Here is a 19,522-nt window from a genome sequence, read left to right on the forward strand (position 1 = left end):
TTTAGGACTTGCTGTGCCTAAACTGAAACCATGTTCCTTAGACTATAATTCAAAAATACTCCATTGTCGCTGCAGTGCCCTGGGACTGACAAGGATCTGGAAGCTCATCAATTGTGCAATATCTGACCTTTCCAACAGCAGCCATTGGCTGACCTCTCACTGTCAATGGTTTATTGACGAACAGAAACAGGTCTGTGCTCTGCATTATTTTGGACAGGTTGTTCTGTTATAACACAGTTTCGTCAACACAAATTCGCTGTCATGCAATTGATGAACTGGGGACGCTGTTTCCACAATGTGAACCTTTAAAACGTGTGTTGGGTGTAACACAATTACAGTGCCAACACTTTCACAGTGCTGTTTCTAAAGCACGATTTTTCTATTACATGGGATTGCACATCGCCTTATAGAAGATCTGACTGTACTTTTAGTTGTATTTCATATTACAGTTGCTGCAAACTCACCAATCGTTGTCCTGCTCAAAATAGCAGACAGAAATCACTCGTGATCCACTGCCCACTGCAAATTTGTTCTCCTTTGGTGACCACTTCACACAGCGGGCAGCACGGTTGATTCTTAAAATAACAAGAGTAGGCTTCCAAATATTTCCCTTCAGGGTCCAGACATAGGCATTACGGTCAGTGCCACAGGTCACAATTCGATTGCTCTCTGGAGCCCAGCCAATCCCTAATTCAAGAACAACATTATTGGTTTGGATTGATCACAAGATAGAAAGAAAGAATAGATCCTCAAGAGCATCTAGAAGTTTTTAAATATACCTGCACTACATGAGAAGTAACATTAACTAAAGCTGACCAAAGGTAGGGATGGTTTGTAGACAGAAATGTAAGAGAATGACTAATAACTCCAATAAATAATTGAAAAGAAACAGAAAAGCTTGAAAGTACAAGGAGAAACTAGTGAAGTAAATGGAAGAGAAAGGAACAGGTTGACATTTGATCAGGTTTGAGGTGGGTGGCTCCTGAAGAACATAAATAGGAGCACAGTCCATTTGGGCTGGAGCAGACCATCACTGTCCGATGAGGATGTAGGTGAGTTGGTCTGACACCATTTAGTTCACATTAGGTGCTTCTATCTCACAATTTACTGAAGTGTTGAATTTTAATACAACTATTGGAGATTCCTAGTCTTGAATGTTATATTGAGGTATATACTGGATTGCAAGGATTTTACTGCATGTACTCACTGCCCATAACTCTCAGTAAGCCTGTGTGTACAGGCTGCATGTGCATCTCAGTTATAATGTAACGTACCTGAGTGTTTACAGTACATTCCTGTCTTGGGGAACCTGAAATATTTTGGATGTATTATATTTCTGTATGTCATACTGGAATATATGTCATGTATGTAATATATTGAACTATATTGTACACCTTACACTGGTATAACCTTCCTTAAATATATGTGAATATCTCTACAGTATACATTCTATATTGGTGTATAATAGTGTAATCCTCTTACTTATGCTATATTGTAGCTGCAATGATTCTAAACTACTGAAGGAAATGATTACAATTTGAACTTAGAATAGCCAAAACGTTGGACAGAGTCCTCTATGGACATTAAACCATTAAATAAAAGGTATTTTTATTTGCATTAGCTCTTGCTAATATTCAAAAGTACATTGGCTTTGAAAAGCCTCAAGACACCATGTGATTGTGTAAGGCACTATATAAATGAAATGTTCTTCCTTATTTGCGAATGTTATTACAATAATTTATTTGAAAACTATTTTAAATCATTTCAGCTTCATGAAATCCAAAGTCGAGAAGACTGGCCTGTGATGAAGCTCATCATGGATAAGCCACTAAGCTGTAAGCCTGCTCTGACGCAGGGAGCTTGTATGAACACAGATGTCTTGCACTACCCGACATACAACAGAATGGTGTACAGTGGGTCTCACCTGTCACATGGCCACTATGTTCCTTCAACTCGTGAATCCTGTTCCACTTGGACCCTTCTTTCTTGTAAATGTGAACCTCATGGTTGTTGGGACAAATAGCAATTTCTGAGGAAGCAAGTCAAAAATAAAAATCATGTGGCAAAATCAAAATAACAATTCAGGAACCATTTTCAGATAAATGTGAAAAACAGGAAGTTAGAAGTGAGAAGAAGGGGGAGCATGGTGGCTCAGTGGTTAGCATTGTTGCCTCACAGCGCCAGGAACCCTGGTTCGATTCCAGCCTTGAGCAACTGTGTGTGTGAAGTTTGCACCATTCTCCCCATGTCTGCGTGGGATTCTTCTGGGTGCTCTGGTTTCCTCCCACAGTCCAAAGATGTGTGGGTTGGCCATGTTAAATTGCCAGTAGTGTTCAGGAACATGTAGGTTAGGTGCATTGGTTAGGGGAAATGTAGAGTAATAGACTAGAGAAATGGGTCTAGTGGGATATTCTTCGGAGAGCCAGTGTGGACTTGTTGAGCCAAATGGTTTAGTTCCAGACTGTAGGGATTCTAAGAAAATTGTTTTTTTACATTAGTGGAAGTTAGCAGAGAAAGGCATAGGAATATAAAGTGAGGTCTGCAGATGCTGGAGATCAGAGCTGAAAATGTGTTGCTGGTTAAAGCACAGCAGGTTAGGCAGCATCCAAGGAACAGGAAATTCGACGTTTCGGGCCAGAGCCCTTCATCAGGAATCACTATCCGGAGTTCAGGATGACATTAAATAATGAGTTTCAGGGACACGATGCTTCCTTAATCCAGAGCTTTCCAAAGTGGGGGGTCAGGATTAACGTGGGATCTCAAACGGAAATTTTAGGGTCATGTGCTCCAAGGCACCAACAGCTACCAGGAAGTTCGGAGTTACATCAGTCTTAATCCTGCTCCAACAGGCAGGCTACCTAGACTCTCAAAGATCTCACTGAGGGTCCTGTCAACCTTCAAGCCATGAAATGGGATTATCGAGAAGAGGTCTGTGAAGCACTGGCTTTATGTTCCACAAGGGGGCTGGCTTGCTGAGTGTCATATTTTTAATAGCTATGGGAATGAGGAATGGAAGGTCGTAGGAAGCATGGTAGGGCTAAAGACTTCAGACCTTACTTTACTGCATATGTCCAAGCTGTGACTGTGAATAAATTGAACAATGAATGGTTAAACAACAAAAGTCTAAAGCGCAGTGGACAACATTCAAGGGGGTGCACAACAGTGAATTCTCTCCACTGGTCACTCCCTCTGGTTGGGTTTCATTGTGTGACCTCTCACCTCCAACTGCTTCATGTGCAATGTTTCACTGTGAACAAATAAAAATGTCTTCAAATAACACTGAAAACCCACACAATTCACCAATGATTTCTCTCCTGTGTTGCCTGTTGCAGTACCGATGGGATTACTTTAATTCCAGGAAGCTTGTAAATCCTACCCCTGTGCTGCTTCAAACATTTTAACAAATTTACTGGGCTTAAGAGTACCTAATAAAGTACACATATGCAAGGAAAAAGTATTTACTTCTCATAAAAATCCTGGATAACAGCAGCTGGTTAGCAGGATATTTTGAAGAGAAAAGGGTTACATGTAATGATAAACGTCCATTTTCTGACATTACTTGAACAGCTAAACAAACTACATGTTTCAAAGGTCTATGTTTATTCAATATCATTAATGGATCACTAACTACTTAGGAAATAAAGCATTCTCTCACTTTTGGCTGAAAGAGGGATTCCATTAGCTAAGGGATGTGGATTTTTGTGCTTCATTTCCTGTTGTTCAATCCACAGTGCACAGTGTGGATAAGATTTCATATTCACCCTTATTAAGAGAAAACGTCGTGTACAAGCACAAAATCTCCTGTTGTCTGATATTTCAACACCAGGCCATGCAATTGAGTATTAATAATTCCATTGGCACAATCATAATTTTCAGAGTTCGAACACATATGTCATTGGTGACAATTGGTGAGTATAATTTCACATGAAAGATGGCCTAAATGTGGTTAGCATCCATTGCCAAGGCTACTGAAGGAGCTAGGGGCTCAGCAGGTGCTAAGTAATACAAGCTTGGCCTTTTGGTCGATAGTGTCAGATTCATTTTGCATAAACCACCCTGAAACTGCAAATAAAAGTAGTGACTTTAAAGAGGTGTTGTTCCTAGCTGAGGAGATAAGGTGCAGGTTCGAATGCTCCAACAGCCTTCACAAAAAAGTTACTGCCCTCTGAAATGGCCCAGCAAGCCAATCGGTTCAAGGGCAATTAGGGATGGGCATCTGAACCACCTCATTCATTCTATACTCATTTTACACAACATTCATTGATTCCCTATGCCTGGAGGTGTTGCTTACAGAATTTATGGTTTTACCTCATCTTACCCAAGTGACAAACTCCTGCCATGTGTCTCCTGATCCTCCCTCCCTCTATCAGCTTTCACCTCTTATTCTGCTCCACTATCATGCTTCCTCCCACTGGGGCTCCTTACCCACATCCCCACCTTGCTTGCTTTTCGGTTTTTAAAAACACTCTAGAGCATAAATTTTCTCTTTTTTTATGCCTTCAAATTCTCCTTCCCCTCCTGCTGCATTATTGTTCTAACACAATTTCCTCCAAGTCAAAAGGGCCCAATAAATGGAAGCTGTTGCTTCCTAGTGTTAGTACACTTACTGGAATGCTAAAGCTTGTGCCATAAAACACTGTGCATTATACAAACTTGCTGAGACAAGAAGTCAGCATTTATAACATGCGCTTCCCCAACATCTGTGAATGTTAACTTGGCCAAGGGCCAAGATGAAAGAATTGGAGTCCAAATACAGTAGTAATGAGCTCAGTTATGTCGAGGACCGACATTTCTCTTTTATGAAATGACTGAAGCATGTCTCCACCTTCAGTCCCGGTTTCCAGTTTACGTGGAAAACATCCAAGGCCTCAGAGGCAAGGCAGTGGAGCATGAACCCAACTCAGCCAATCGAGTCAAGAAAACCATAACCTCTCAGCCTCGAATGGAGAGGATCTTAATGAGATAAATACAACAGCAAAATAGACACAGCCAACTGAGAACATGTTCCTGGTTTCAATCTAACTGCATCAAATTGAAACTTCATTATTGCTTCATTATGCAATCTGAATCAGGTAAACGGTTGACCTGTTTATTTATTTAAATTCTGTATTAGTTGTAAACTTGGACTTGTGACCTGAATATTTGGATGGCACGGTGGCACAGTGGTTAGCACTGCTGCTTCACAGCGCCTGAGACCCGGGTTCAATTCCCGACTCAGGCGACTGACTTTGTGGAGTTTGCACGTTCTCCCCGTGTCTGCGTGGGTTTCCTCCGGGTGCTCCGGTTTCCTCCCACAGTCCAAAGATGTGCGGGTTCAGGTGAACTGGCAATGCTAAATTGCTAGTAGTGTTAGGTAAGGGGTAAATGTAGGGGCATGGGTGGGTTGCGCTTCGGCGGGTCGGTGTGGACTTGTCGGGCCGAAGGGCCTGTTTCCACACTAAGTAATCTAATCTAATCTAATTTCTGGTGGCTTGCAGTTATTGGCCAGGCCTGGATGTAGTTTATTCCCTGCAGGATTTCAGTACAAGAGGTACAGCTATTTGACTATTTATCACCAACCTTTCACCTTTTAATAACCAGTGTGTCACAGTGAGTTAGTCGCTGTTCAATCATGCTGCAGAACACTATAAATGTGAACAATGAGTTAGCTATAGGAAACAGAACTGGAAGTTATTATTACTTCCAAATAAGGGCATCTAACCTCAGCACTGAAACAGGAACTCGACTTTGACAAAAGATGAAAGCAATAAGTGAGACTGTTTAGAGAAGTTTTGTCACAAAGAAACGGAAGGTGGGTGGGACTGCATTTGAATGTCAGAATACAGTTTGCATGTGGTTATGGCCCAGAACTGTTGCCAGTGCCAACTGAATCTCAAAGCAGTGTGTTGGCAGAAATCAACATTATTTTCAGGAGACCTGCTATTTATGCTGGCAACTTAATACTGATTCATTTATTCAAATAAATTGCCTTGAGGGATTTTCCCCCCATTGCTATTAATGCATAGAAAACATGTTTTTAACTCAAAAGTTATTAAATATTTAGAATAATGCGTTAGGCAGGGTAGTAGAGACTAGAATTTTCTAGATGTAAGGAGAGTCCTGATGTAGAAACATAGAATCTAGGAGTAGATAATTTTGAGCCTGCTGACCCGCTTTCTCAATGCCATATCCCCATTTTCTCCCCATACCTTTAAAATCTAGAAATTTCTCTCTCTCTTGCTTTGTTGAATATAATTCAGTGACTTTCACAGGTTCACTACCCTTTGAGTGAAGAAATGTTCACTCATCTCAGTCCTAAATGATTTACCTCATCTCCTGAGGCTATAACCCCCTAGTCCAGACTCCTGAACGAGGGGAAACATCCTCTTTGCATTTAGTCTGTCCAGCCCTGTTAGAATGTGATAGGATCCAATCAGACCTGTTCACATCCATCTATCTTTAGTGAATGCAGGCCTAGTTAAAGCAATCTCTCAAAACAGGACAGACTGTCATCCCCATTACAGCTTAGCAAACCTCACTGCTTTCCTTCTGTGGCAAGTATATCCTTTCTTAGATAGGGAGACCAAACCTGCACACAATACTCCAGATCTGGTTTCACCAGAAAACTGTATAACTGCAGTAAAACGTCCCCACTTCTGAACGCAAATGCTCTTGCAGTGAAGGCCAATATACTATTTGTTTTCCTAACTTGGAGCTTACCTGGATCCTGAGCCACACGGATGGCCAGGGGTAACCTTCCTCTGGGTAGCCACGAGATAGGTCACCGGGCTGACACTGTACACTGCCACCTCAATGTGTAGATAGTTTAGATTTCGGCTCAACAAGTCCACACAAGAGCAACCCGCCCAGACTCATCCCCCTACATTTACCCCTGACTAATGCACCTAACACTATGGGCAATTTAGCATGGCCAATTCACCTAACCTGCACATCTATGGACTGTGGGAGGAAACCGGAGCACCTGGAGGAAACCCACACAGACACAGGGAGAATGTACAAACTCCACACAGACAGTCGCCCGAGGCAGGAATTGAACCCGGATCCCTGGTGCTGAGGCAGCAGTGCTAACCACTGAGCCACCTTTTTGGAGTCTCAAAAATGTCTCCAATAGTCATCACCATTGATCTCCATTCCAGAGGCACCCTTGGGAGGAAATTTAAAACATTTGCTCCTGTACTGGGGCCACTCAAGCAGGTCCTGCTGATCTGATGTGAAACCTCTCCAGCAGTGAGATTTGCGGTTCTGTGAACGCCCCTCAGTGGGTGCAATAGTTTATCTGGACACTGGGGTTACCCATTTTGCCAGCAGACCGGGAAAACAACTGTTATCTTACCCTTTGATTATTCAGAGTGGGTGCAGACCCCACTGAGCAACTAAGTTGCTCCCATGATTATGAACTAGAATCTCTAGATTGGGCTTGAACTCATAAATCTTAGGCTTTGAGACAAGAGCGCTACCAACTGAGCTTAAGGTTAGTTAACACTTTAGTGCTCTGGTAATAAAACTGATGTCACTATTGAGCACTGGCTCTTTAACTTTCTAAATGTCTAAGAAGAATCTGCACCAACTAATTCAGACAGAAAAGCAGCTAAAACAGTACTAGAAAGAATATGTTGAAACAGCCTGCTCTTTCAACTCAACATAATTTACTATTCCTCCTCCTCCTAAGGTTTTGACCATGGAAAGTTTATGCAAACACCCTGTTTAAACAAAGCTTTTCTATGCAGACCATTTACAGATGCATTAATCACTGCACTATCTTTTTTTGCAAGCACCTTTTGTGCCCTGTGAACCTAATCACTTATCCGGCTTACAGTATTCAACATCCCATCGAGGAATTATGGCTGCAGGGTCTGCTACTTTTAACCAGAGTTTTAGATTTCTGACTCTTCTGGGAGAAAAAAAGAAACTATGAAATAATGACAAGTTACCAAAATGTTATATCTGTTCAAATGTCCAAGGGATTTACCTACTCAGTCAGGAAAGTAATAATTGTTTAAGATTTCTTTGATACTCAGTTGGCAAAAGTAACAAGTAGTCAAGGCAGGTAGGAGATTTTGCTAACATCACTGAGACAAGATTAATTAACACTGAAAGTACAGTGGTAATCAAACTGATACCAATATTCAGTGATACTTTCTCCACATTCTAATCATTACAACATTTCTGCTCATGGAAGTTTGCTAACTAGTCCAAAGTTACAGTGTCAACTGATCTTCAAAAATATACTTCATCGGCTGTTAAGCCTTTTGAAATATTCTTAAGTGGAGAAAGATACTGTATAAACTCCACCGCTTTCCTTCTTAAATTAACCAACATTCACCACAGTTCTCAGACCCATGAGCTTTCCCTCTGCCTGTTTTAACAGGATCGGCCTCATTCCTGAGCATGACTGATCTCCACTGACCCCAGCTGGGAAAGTGTGAATCTGGTGAAGCTGGATGATGACAGGAGCGGACCTGGCTGCAGTTTCCATACCTCCACCTGTCCCTCACTGCCTTAATTTACATTCAGCTGAGGTACCAGCAAGTTCCTGCTTTTCTTTTGGTAGTGGATCACAACCGCATCACGGATACTGCTTTTTGTGTCTTAGAACATATACCAATATGTGATCAAAAGGGTTGATACTGAGCTATGGGAGCAGAGGCTTTTATAGCAGCTGTGTTCTGCTCTGAAATGCTCCCTCTAAACCTTGGTGCCTCTCCTTTAAAATGCACCTTAAACATTACCTCTGACATAAGCTTGGTCAAACAGGTAGCATTCAAGGCACATTTTAAAGAATTAGAGCGGCACCAAGGTTTAGAGGAGCATTTCAGAGCATAACACAGCTGCCATGTGGATCACCTAAAATCATGTGCATAAGTGTGCGTGCGCACATGGGTGTGAGGGGGGCTAGGAGTCAGGCATACTGAGATAGAGTCATACAGCATGGAAACAGACCCTTTGGTCCAACTAGTCCACAACAATCTTGTTTCTACTTGTCTGTGTTTGGCCTATATCCCTCCAAACCTTTCCTATTCATATACTTATCCAAATGTCTCTCAATGTTGTAACTGTACCTGCATCCACACTTCCTCGGACAGTTCATTCCACACACTAACCACCCTTTGTGTGAAAAAGGTTGCCCTCATGTTCTTTTTAAATCTTTCTCCTCTCACTTTAAAAGTACGCTCCTTAATTTTGAACACCCCCATCGCAGGGGGAAAAAACCCTATATCTCTCATGATTTTGTAAACCTCTATAAAGGTCAGCCCTCAAATTCCTATGCTCCAGTGGAAAAAGTCCCAGTCTGTCCAGCCTAACTGAAACACACTCCATTCCCAGCAACATCCTGGTAAATCTTTTCTGAGCCCTCTCCAATTTTACAGCAGGATGGCCAGAAAGTACACAGTATTCCAGAAGAGGCCTCACTAGTATTCTGTACAACCTCAGCATGACATCCCAATTCCCATATTCAAAGGTCCAAGCAATGAAGGCAAGTTCTGAGGATTGTCAGGCTAGAAGAGGGCAGAGTGCAATTTGAAAACAAGAATAAGAATTGGAGAAAGCAGGGTAGGGAACTGGTGGGAAAAGAAATTCGTTGCTGTCTCAATTTAACATTAAGCCTTTTTCGTCCTGGACAAAGCTTTAACAGGAACAGAAAGAATTCTGTAGCCTCAGCAAAGCAGACTGTGCACAAAACTAGCAGGGAAGTTGGTGCAGCTTCCTCTCCTCTGACCAGGCAGGCCACAAGCTCTGGCCATGCTCTTGTATGTCATCAGTCTGTGGTTTCTGCAGAAACAAAAATTCCCCAACCTCCTCTGAATGCCTGCAACTCTACAGGAAATGAACAACGTGCCGTTTGCAGCAAATGAAGTAATTTTGACCCGTAGGCACAGTTGTAACATAGAAAACAGTCATTAAATAAGATCAAAGTCCCACAAGCAGCAAAACACCAGCAATTTGTGTTTTGATAACATCTTTAATGTAATGAAATATGCCCAAGGGCTTCAGTTATGCGGACAAGATATGACAATTATGCTACTTAAGAGGGTATTAGGTTAGATGATCAAAACCTTGGTCAATATGTAGACTTTAAAGGAATGTCTGAAAGGAGGAAAGAACCAGAGGCGGAGAGAACAGTCCAGAGCTTCGAGTTCAGACCCCCAGACCTGCCCACCAATAGTGGATGAATTAAAACTGGAATGCAAAGGAAGCCATTATTCAAAGAGAGCTGATGAGATAAATAACTAGGTAATGCTGTTACCTGAGAGCTATATCTTCTTGAGAAGTGTGCTATGGGATTTTTGATATCTGATTGAGGGAAGAAATGGAGCCTTGCTTTACCATGTCATCCAAAGCTTAGCAACTTTAACAACACTGCTCCTCTCTGGACAGCATGGAGATGCCAGCAAATGTCTAATCTTTTAACTATTTATTTATTTTCCTAATTTATACTATGAAGAACTGTAATATAGGACTTGTAGTTTTTTTCTTTATTTCTCTATTTAATCTATTTTAATACCCAAGATTTGTAACCGGATGTAGCCTTCCAGATTATTGATGTAACGTTGTGGTTGTGACATTATCATTCAAACATGTTAATATGTTTGTGTGAAATTCAATTGCGTGCAGTTTTGACAAGATGCTGGTGTTGATCACAGGCTAGGCTGACATTTTCAGCACTGAACCATCAGAGCTGCTGCCTTTAGCAGGTGATGTTAAACAAAGCTCTGTCTGTCCTCTCAAGTGGCCCACACCGTTTTTACCAAATGAGACTTTGAAGGTCCCGATGGTGCTCTGGCCAATGTTTATCCCTGAACCAACATCACTAGAACAGACAATATGCTCATTACCTAATTGCTGTTGTGAGAGACCCAGCTGTGTGCAAATTGACTGCTTAGCCTCCTACATTTCAATAAGTAGTATAATTCCAAATGTCCCTAATTGGCTGTAAAGTCCTTTGGAATGCCCTGAGTCCATGAAATGAACTATACACAAGGTCGTTCTTCAATTATTTTCAAAGGGATTTCACACAAATGTGCTAATATCTTTACATGCTAGGATAGTTCAATGTGACTTCACTTTATGCCATAAAACCACCTTAGGATCAAGCTCAACATAGTCATTGATAATTATTTCATTTAGAGTTCAATTGTCACAACATAACAAAAACAAGCAGCACATGTTTGTGACAGGAGAGAAGCAAGTTTGTGAATCTGCTCGTGTCATTGAGCTACCGAAGAAGGATGGGAGAAAAATAGACAGATAATCTTTGGTTACTGTGTGCCTGAATTGGCTGATATCGCAGTATAGGCACACAAAATGAAACTGCCACACCTCCAGGTTTGTCCTGCAGTCTTCTGGATTTGAAGTTCAATCTGGTGAATTACAGCATTGAACATAACCACGGAGACAATTAGGACATTATTTAGTGTATTATTTTAATTTAATTGAATGTTTAATTTTAATTAGAGATACAAATATTACAAATGTGGAAAGGGGAGGGGTATTGCTGAATTGGGCTTTTTAAACGGCAATAATCAAATCTTGAAGAATATAACCTTCATACTAATAGGCTGTGAGTGAGGATTTGCAAGAACAAAATAAGGTGGGCATAAAAAGGAACAATCTAACTTTAAATCAACCCAATTTGAGTCGAAACTACCTTCTACTGACTTATTTTTATGAAACAGCACTACATGACCATACAAGCCTGGGCTAGAACAAATGTTTCAATAATTGAGCAATACATCAGCATACCAGTGCCACTCAACAAACCTGCAGCAAGACAAACAGCAGGCTGCTTCCAGACAAGTTCCAACATCGCTGAAGGAAAATTATGCTTTAATTTGAATAGAAATAAATGAATGTACTGAATTCAACCAGCTGGAAGAGTGCTTAGCATAAAGGGGTTTGGTGCTTTTTTTTCCAAGTGGTCTCTCTTTAAAATTGCTTTAAGGTGGTGAAGAAAATCAATATATCTATGTAACAAAGTGAGCTTTTTTCTATGAAAACATTCACTGTAAAAGTTTAAAAAGCAAGATGGAATCTTTCAAACCCTCACCAGTAAAATTATTTAGGATTGATGTGAGGCTACCTTCACCACAGCCCAACAGAAATACTATGATTCACTATGCTGTCACTGAGATGGGATTTTGTCAAAGCATGGCATTCTGAAAGCTAAGGTTTATAGGCCTGAGCAACTGCTGAAAATAAGTCACACTGGTTTAACAGAAAGCACAGTATGAGGGTGCAAACGGAACAAGGATATAAAATTCTGGTTAGCATTGAGTGCCAAAATGATCCTTGATCTGTCTGTATTTGATTGAATGCAGCTCTATAATCGTTCTCTGGTGTTCTGTCCATCTGGATTTTACTTTGCTGCACAGACTGTTTCAATGCATTTTACTTGAATATATAGATTCCTCAGTCTGTGAATTGCATTAACTTCCTCCAGAAGGCATTTTTTGTTAGTTGTCAGATAGTTTCTAGTAATTGAATAAAGCAGCACTTCGAAAATATTGCAAGCTGCCGCCTATAGTATGTAACTCACCACCTTCGGGGTGTTTGAACCAGTTGTCAGTTACAATCACATGCTGCCATCTTTGATTAGTTATTACTGTTCTCAGCTACAGTGAAGTACATAGTACGGGTACATACCCAATAATAGCCCTACATTTCAAATGGAGTGATCAAACCTCCTATAATGAATATACTAAGACTAAGAACCAATTTATACTCAATTTACAAAGGAAATGGATCTAGTGACAAGGGTGTTTCATTGTACACCTGTACAGGCTAAAATTCCATTAAGTTGCAGACACAAGTTTAAGGTCTTGGGCTAGATATTCTCTTTGGTATAGTAATACTGAATGCTCGCACAATATCTTGCATTTAAATCTGTGCCTACATAGTCCAATGTCTAATTGATAATGTGACCCCTGGATTTAACCAAAAGGTGTTTTTGTTCTCTTATTTAGAAACTTGTGTATCTTGCACTTGAACTTCCTTAACCTTTGTAAAGGCAGACATGAAAGTATTTGGCCGGAACAACCAGCTATGAAATTGTTGTCACGATTTGGAGATGCCGGTATTGGACTGGGGTGTACAAAGTTAAAAATCACACAACACCAGGTTATAGTCCAACAGGTTTAATTGGAAGCACACTAGCTTTCGGAGCGATGCTCCTTCATCAGGTTATTTTTAACTATGAAATTGCTGAGCTGTTTTATTTCACAACATGTGAAACTACAGCATGGCAGTTACAATCAGACTCAGTTAGTTCAATTCAAGATAACTCATGCTTGTGAGACAATTGAAAACGTCGGATGTGCTATTCAATACCATCCTAGTGCAGTGCTCTACTTGACCTAAACAAGATGAACTTTCAACTAGCCCTCTGAATTTTCTTTCTGAGCCAAGCTTATTCTGTTTAAAACCTAATTTTGTAAAACGATTCACCACAATGGGTGTGGCATGCTTATCAAGTGCTGAGACATCATAAATTCCTTAGAAATCTATGGGGAAACAAGAATTCAAGTTTAACTCACCGACATTTGAGCTATCATCTCAGTAACTTATTTACAATATTTAGTAAAACACAATGTTTTAACAATACATTTAACCCTGACCCTTTTTCTACCTCCTTTCTATGGAATTCCAAAAGCAGGATTGGGGATGAAGCTATTGAGTTCTGGAGATATGCAATCATGTTAAGACATCGAGGTTAATTAGCGTTTGAAATGAAGACACTTGGTTACAGTTACTTTAGTTTCGGGCAGTCAGAATGGTTTACACTGCGTTTATTTGAAATAAATACTCACGGGTCCTGTCTTTATTCCAGGCATGACAGCTGATTGGTTCAAGCAGGAAGCTGTGGTAAGACATTTATTTCGTCTGGAACTAAAGCAGATAGAGAGAATTATTAGTGACTGGAAGCACACATTGATACAGAACAGCATGAAACCATTGGTTATTCTAACAATTGTGGCATGCACTAATGGGCTTTTCATAGCTTTAGATAAAATATTTATGTCCAGCTTACAAAATAGAACAAGGGTCAGCCATTTACTATACTCCCAAAGCTAGTTCTCAGACATTTTTCAGAAACCCCTTTTACCATTGTGGGATATTTTTGATTAACATTTGCTGCTGGTTGCCATATTTCTTACTTCCCATCAAGACTTCTGAATGGATGCGCAATTCTGCATATGAGACACCTTCAATCACAATCCGCTGGGGTATGTTTGCATCTCATGGCAGTAGCAACAGGATGTGTGTGTGTCTGTCTGTCTGTCTGTGTCTTGTGTGTTTGTGTGTGTATATACACACTGGTTTGATCTTGTGGTCGGAACCTGAACAACTACCTTTAACGGCCACTGTATCCCCAGTTATGACTTATGTGCAGCTCACTAGCAACAGGGAGTAAACCTGAAAAATTAATTTTGTTTTAAAAACTATATCCAGATTTTCATCATAGAGTCATAGCATAGGAACAAACCCTTCGGTCCAATCTGCAATAATAAAAGATAAATCATGTGCTGAATATTAACATTTAATCTCAAATATTTTATATTGCTGAAGGAGTCCCTTTTGAAAGAGCTATCTGATTGGTCCCACTCCCTTGCTCATCCCCATAGCCCTGCAAATGAGGTTTTGAATAAATATGTTTCTAACCATTTTTTCCATCCCCAAGACTGACAAGTCCAAAATATTCTATATGATGGTGGCTTAACAGTAGATGCTGAGTGGGTTTCCTCCTTAGAGTCATAGACCCATATCCCTCTAAACCCTTCCTATTCATATACCCACCCAGATGCCTTTTAAATATTGTACTAGTCTCCACCACTTCCTCTGGCAGCTCATTCCATACACGCACCACCCTCTGCATGAAAAAGTTGCCCCTTATATTCCTTTTAAATCCACCCACCGCCCCACTCTAAACCTATGCCCTTTAATTCTGGATTTCCCCACCCCAGGAAAAGACCTTATCTATTGGTCTTATCTATGCCCCTTGTGATTTTATACAACTCTATAAAGGACACCCCTCAGCCTCTGACGCTCCAGGGAAAATAGCCTCAGCCTCTCTCTATAGCATGGGTTTCCTCCGGGTGCTCCGGTTTCCTCCCACAATGCAAAATGTGCAGGTTAGATGAGTTGGTTATGATGAATTGCCCACAGTGTTCATGGATGTGTGGGTTGGTTGCATTAGTCAGCAATAAACGTAGAGTAATAGATTAGGGAAATGGGTCTGAGTGGGTTATTCTTTGGAGCTTTGGTATGGACTTGTTGGGCCTAAGGGACTGTTTCCACACTGACTGGATTCTATGATTATTCTATGAACTTGGCAGAATTGCTACCAACTATAACATTGACATCAGTTAGCTTAAATTTGGGAATAATTGCAGTTTGTAAAACTCTGTTACCCATTGATGTACTAGCCCTAAAGTTTCCATCTTAAAGTGATCTCAGTTCCTATTTTTTCTTCTTTCGGGAGCTATTCTCAAGTCTGGAAATGACATGACAGTTGAGGTGAACCAGAATATCAAAATAGCTAAAATATTTAAGTAAAAAGTGAGGTCTGCAGATGCTGGAGATCAGAGCTGAAAATGTGTTGCTGGTTAAAGCACAGCAAGTCAGGCAGCATCCAAGGAACAGGAAATTCGACGTTTCGGGCCAGAGCCCTTCATCAGTTAGAGGAAGAGAGCTTCTTCAAGGAAGGCATCCTTGCAAGAGGATTCGCAGTAGGTTAAAATCTTCGAGTAAAAAATGAGGTCTGCAGATGCTGGAGATCAGAGCTGAAAATGTGTTCATTTGTTTTGTTTCTCTGTTCTCTGCTAAAATATTTAGCAGAGAACAGAGAAACAAAAGCATTTCATATTACTGCTACTCTTCAAAAGAGACTATAGACCATCTATTTGACGCAACCAAATTCCCACTTTTCTCATTAGCAAAAAAGTGAACAATGATACGGACTCCACACATTGAACGATATCAGAATATAACTCAAAAACTGGTTTCCAATGCTTCATTCTATTAATAGTAGAATTACTTTAATGAAGATACAAGATATTTCCATGGCTTTAACACAGGAGTATTCAGGCAATTAACAGAAGGTTTGAATTTAAATTCCAGTCTTGAAACCCAACCTCTTCAATAGTGTTTTCCAAATCTGTCATCTTTTATCAAGGGCAGGAGATGCACAGGCACATTAATCTCTTGAAAGTTCCCTCCAAATCACCTATATTAAGTTTGGCACATACCGCAATGCCAATCTTTCATTGCAACTGGGCCAGACTCTTGGCCCTAACAGCACCTTGGCAGTGTCTTGTTGGCCATTCAAGGCAGCAACTCACCACTACCCTCTGAAGGGCATCAGCAACAGACAATAAATGCCGGTCTTTCTGGTAACACCTACATCTCAGGATTTTGGTTTTAAGTTACAATTATTTTGCTTTCTTCTGGTGAACAGAGAAAGCCATCAGATCAAGGGAAACTGAGGATGTTCCAAATGCCTTTAACATTTTTTGACAAGACTTGCATCAGTGATCAAGGAATAACCGGAGTATGGTATTTGGTTTATTACTAGGGTCTTTCCAGTCTCCTAATATAAAAAAGTAAACACTAGAAGGTGGGAAAAGACTGCAATCTCCAAAACACAGCTCAGAGATCTAGAGACTAAATTGCCTTGTAATTTTTCAGGAGGGAGAGAATAAAATGTATAAAAACAGCTTTGCTTTAAAACCTTTTTGAATTATGGTTGGAGGCCAGATCATTCTAACTGTTAGAGAATTGTTTAAATTTACTTTATAAATTGGTAGGTATCAATATTTTTAAAGTAATCCCATCAGAATTAAATGGGTGAAACACTACACTATACCTTACTCTCTCCAAAACAAGATCCTTTACATTCACCTGGGGGTGGGACATTGGTTTCACCTCTCATTCAAGATGGCATCTCTTGTAAATCAGCACTCTCTCGACGTCAGTCTCCTTTCTTTTGTGCTCTAATCTGGGAACAGAGTGTGCAACTTCCTCACTCTGACAGGAGTGTGCTACAGACCGAGTGTTAAGTAATGCTGTAACATTTATAAAAAAAGCTGAACAGAAACATGCCTAAGGAACAAACGAAGATGTCTTTTCACTGACTAATGCTTTCCACTGCCCCAATCTACTGCTGACCACAGCAGCAATGTCTACAACATCCTGTTGCAGTGCATCACTCCAGCTCCTCCGAGCACGCCACACTCGCACCACATTTTCCAGAGAGATCTAATCCAGGTTCACAGTGCTGGTTACGAATTCTTTCCAAATGCTCCATGCCAGAGCAAATAGAGGCTGAGCATCGAAATTCCGTTTTCATTTCCCGAAAATAAAATGACTGCAATCTTAAAAATTGCAATGTGCAATCGTGCATTGCTTAGACCACACAACCTGACAGTTGCCAAGCTGATATTTCATTTAGCACACAAAGAGTTAAAGCGACATATTTAAGTGGTTGAGAACATTTTTTAAAAAAAAATCCAAGTCGTGGATGTTTCTTCCCTGGATTAGAAGTTCCAATTTCGCCGCATCTTTAGATTCTATGGTTGAAACGGGACACTGTCCTGGTGATACAGGAAATCTTAAACTCCCATCTTTCATTTGATCGGTTTCTCCAGTACTAACCCGTCCTGAAAGTTCCTGTAAACTGGCTCATGATATACCATGTTCCAGACACAAATGAACAAAACTGTTACTTCTCCTGCGACGTCGTGGGGCAATTCCTTGGAACAGATCTGATAAACTGCAAACGCTCATTACAGATTCCTGTCCTTCAGTCAGTATTGAAAGGCTTCAGTGAAAGAAACTCTGACGCAAACAAACTGACAGCCCGCGCTGTCAAAGGAAACATTCAAAATCGAGAACTTACCTGCACAATGAAGCAGTTGAGAAGAAATGTCAATTTTCCTGACTTTTTCCTTTTTTAAAAAAAGAAAAGGAGTTGCCTCAGTTCATGGACTCTGTTCCGTCAACATGAACGGCTGTACCCGGGCTCGCGTAAAGAAAAGGGCTGAGAGACTGCTGCACTAAGCTTCCCCTTCCTCTCAGAGATCCGACCACTTCCTGATGTGGGCGGCTGACTCTTCCAACAGCTGCCTTCACGAGTGATCTAACTGCAGCAAGGTTGTTCAAGTCTCCTCCCTCCCTCCGTGCTTCATATTCTAATAGGCACCCTGCACACAAAACCACTCAACCCTGAGCTGCAGTAAACTTATTAACCCTCGTGACTCTCAGTGGAAGTGCTGCATTTAACTAAAATGGAAACAGCACACTGATAAGATGCTCATTGTATCCAGCGAACATCTTAAAAGCTGTTTTGCCTCTGTATATTTCTTCAGTTCCAATACGAGGTCATTGAGTCCAGCAACTCTGAAATTAGTCCATTCCCTACTCTATTCATAAAGTACAACTCCATTTCTGCTGGTTAAAGTACATGGTAAGAATGGGGGAGTGGGACTGTTAGATACAAGAGTAAGGCTCCTTGGGTAAGTATTGGTATTGCACTAACACGCAGGAGGAAATTCCAATCTAATGTGCTAACTTTGCAGATCTTAGATAGACAGACACCAGTGAAGTGTTTTACGGTTTTTGGACTGGAACGAGGAGGAGTGGGAAGGAACATTTCTGTCCTTGTTGTTCCCTATGTCTATATTAACTAACGGCAGTAACGTTGGCTGAGAATGGTTGCCACTGTGCCATCCTGTGTGATTAAATCCAGTCAGTGCTCACTGGCTGACAAACTTGATAACCAGAGGTGCTTTTGAGCTGTCAGCTGTAGCTCAGTTGGTAGCATTTCCACCTTGGAGTCAGATGGTTACCAATTCTTGATCCATTGTAAGCATAACATCTAGATCAGCACACTCCAATCTTTTTTCCTACCGTGACTCCATTTCTAGATTTGAAAATTGCTTCGACGTTTTAGTGAGAACTGGGATGGTGGGGGGGTGCAGAAGAAGAGGGTAGTTTATGGAGAAATCAGGGGCCTCTTACAAACAAGCATCCTCCCTGAACTTGGAGCTCCTTGGCAGCCAATCCTGCCTCAGTGCTGACGGCCCCAAAATTTCAATTTACGACTCTACTTTATGGTCCCAAGTGGCAGTGTTTTGAATTAATTTAAAGGTGGAACTCAGAATTCCAATACAAAGTTAAACCGTGAAGAAATGATGCAATGGATGAGAGTTCCAGGAACATTGAAAGTGGAGTTGGGATATACATGAACAAAGCTGAAAGGTGCAATACAACAGTGTAGGAGATCCATTATTTTAAACTTAGCAAAAGGTTTCTTTACATATTTGTTTAAACTTGTGTTATTACTGAAATGACTCACTAAATGCTGTGAACATGTCAAGGATAAACTGAGGTAGGTTTTGTACATCGGAAGACACCCAGCTTGATGGAATGGGCAAGACATAGCCCAGGTGTCAGCTCACTGGCATAGGGTCTTCCAAGGGTACACTGCAAACAACACAAAACAAAAACTTTAGCGAGACAACCTATA

General features: G+C 40.8%; 1 protein-coding gene across 1 annotated transcript in view; it reads right to left on the reverse strand.

Moving 5' to 3' along the window:
- Positions 1–18,107, reverse strand: part of arpc1b (actin related protein 2/3 complex, subunit 1B) — a 32,644-nt gene extending 14,537 nt beyond the window's left edge. Inside the window, exons 1-4 of the mRNA XM_060840827.1 lie at positions 17,894–18,107; positions 13,806–13,884; positions 1,925–2,029; positions 465–687 (exon numbers count right to left, since the gene is read on the reverse strand). Coding sequence (XP_060696810.1) covers positions 465–687; positions 1,925–2,029; positions 13,806–13,869 — 392 coding nt within the window. The 5' untranslated portion in view covers positions 13,870–13,884; positions 17,894–18,107. The remainder of the gene's footprint in view (positions 1–464; positions 688–1,924; positions 2,030–13,805; positions 13,885–17,893) is intronic.
- Positions 18,108–19,522: the final 1,415 nt, after the last annotated feature.

The sequence above is a fragment of the Hemiscyllium ocellatum genome, chromosome 20 (assembly GCF_020745735.1).
Source record: "Hemiscyllium ocellatum isolate sHemOce1 chromosome 20, sHemOce1.pat.X.cur, whole genome shotgun sequence".
NCBI lineage: Eukaryota > Metazoa > Chordata > Chondrichthyes > Orectolobiformes > Hemiscylliidae > Hemiscyllium > Hemiscyllium ocellatum.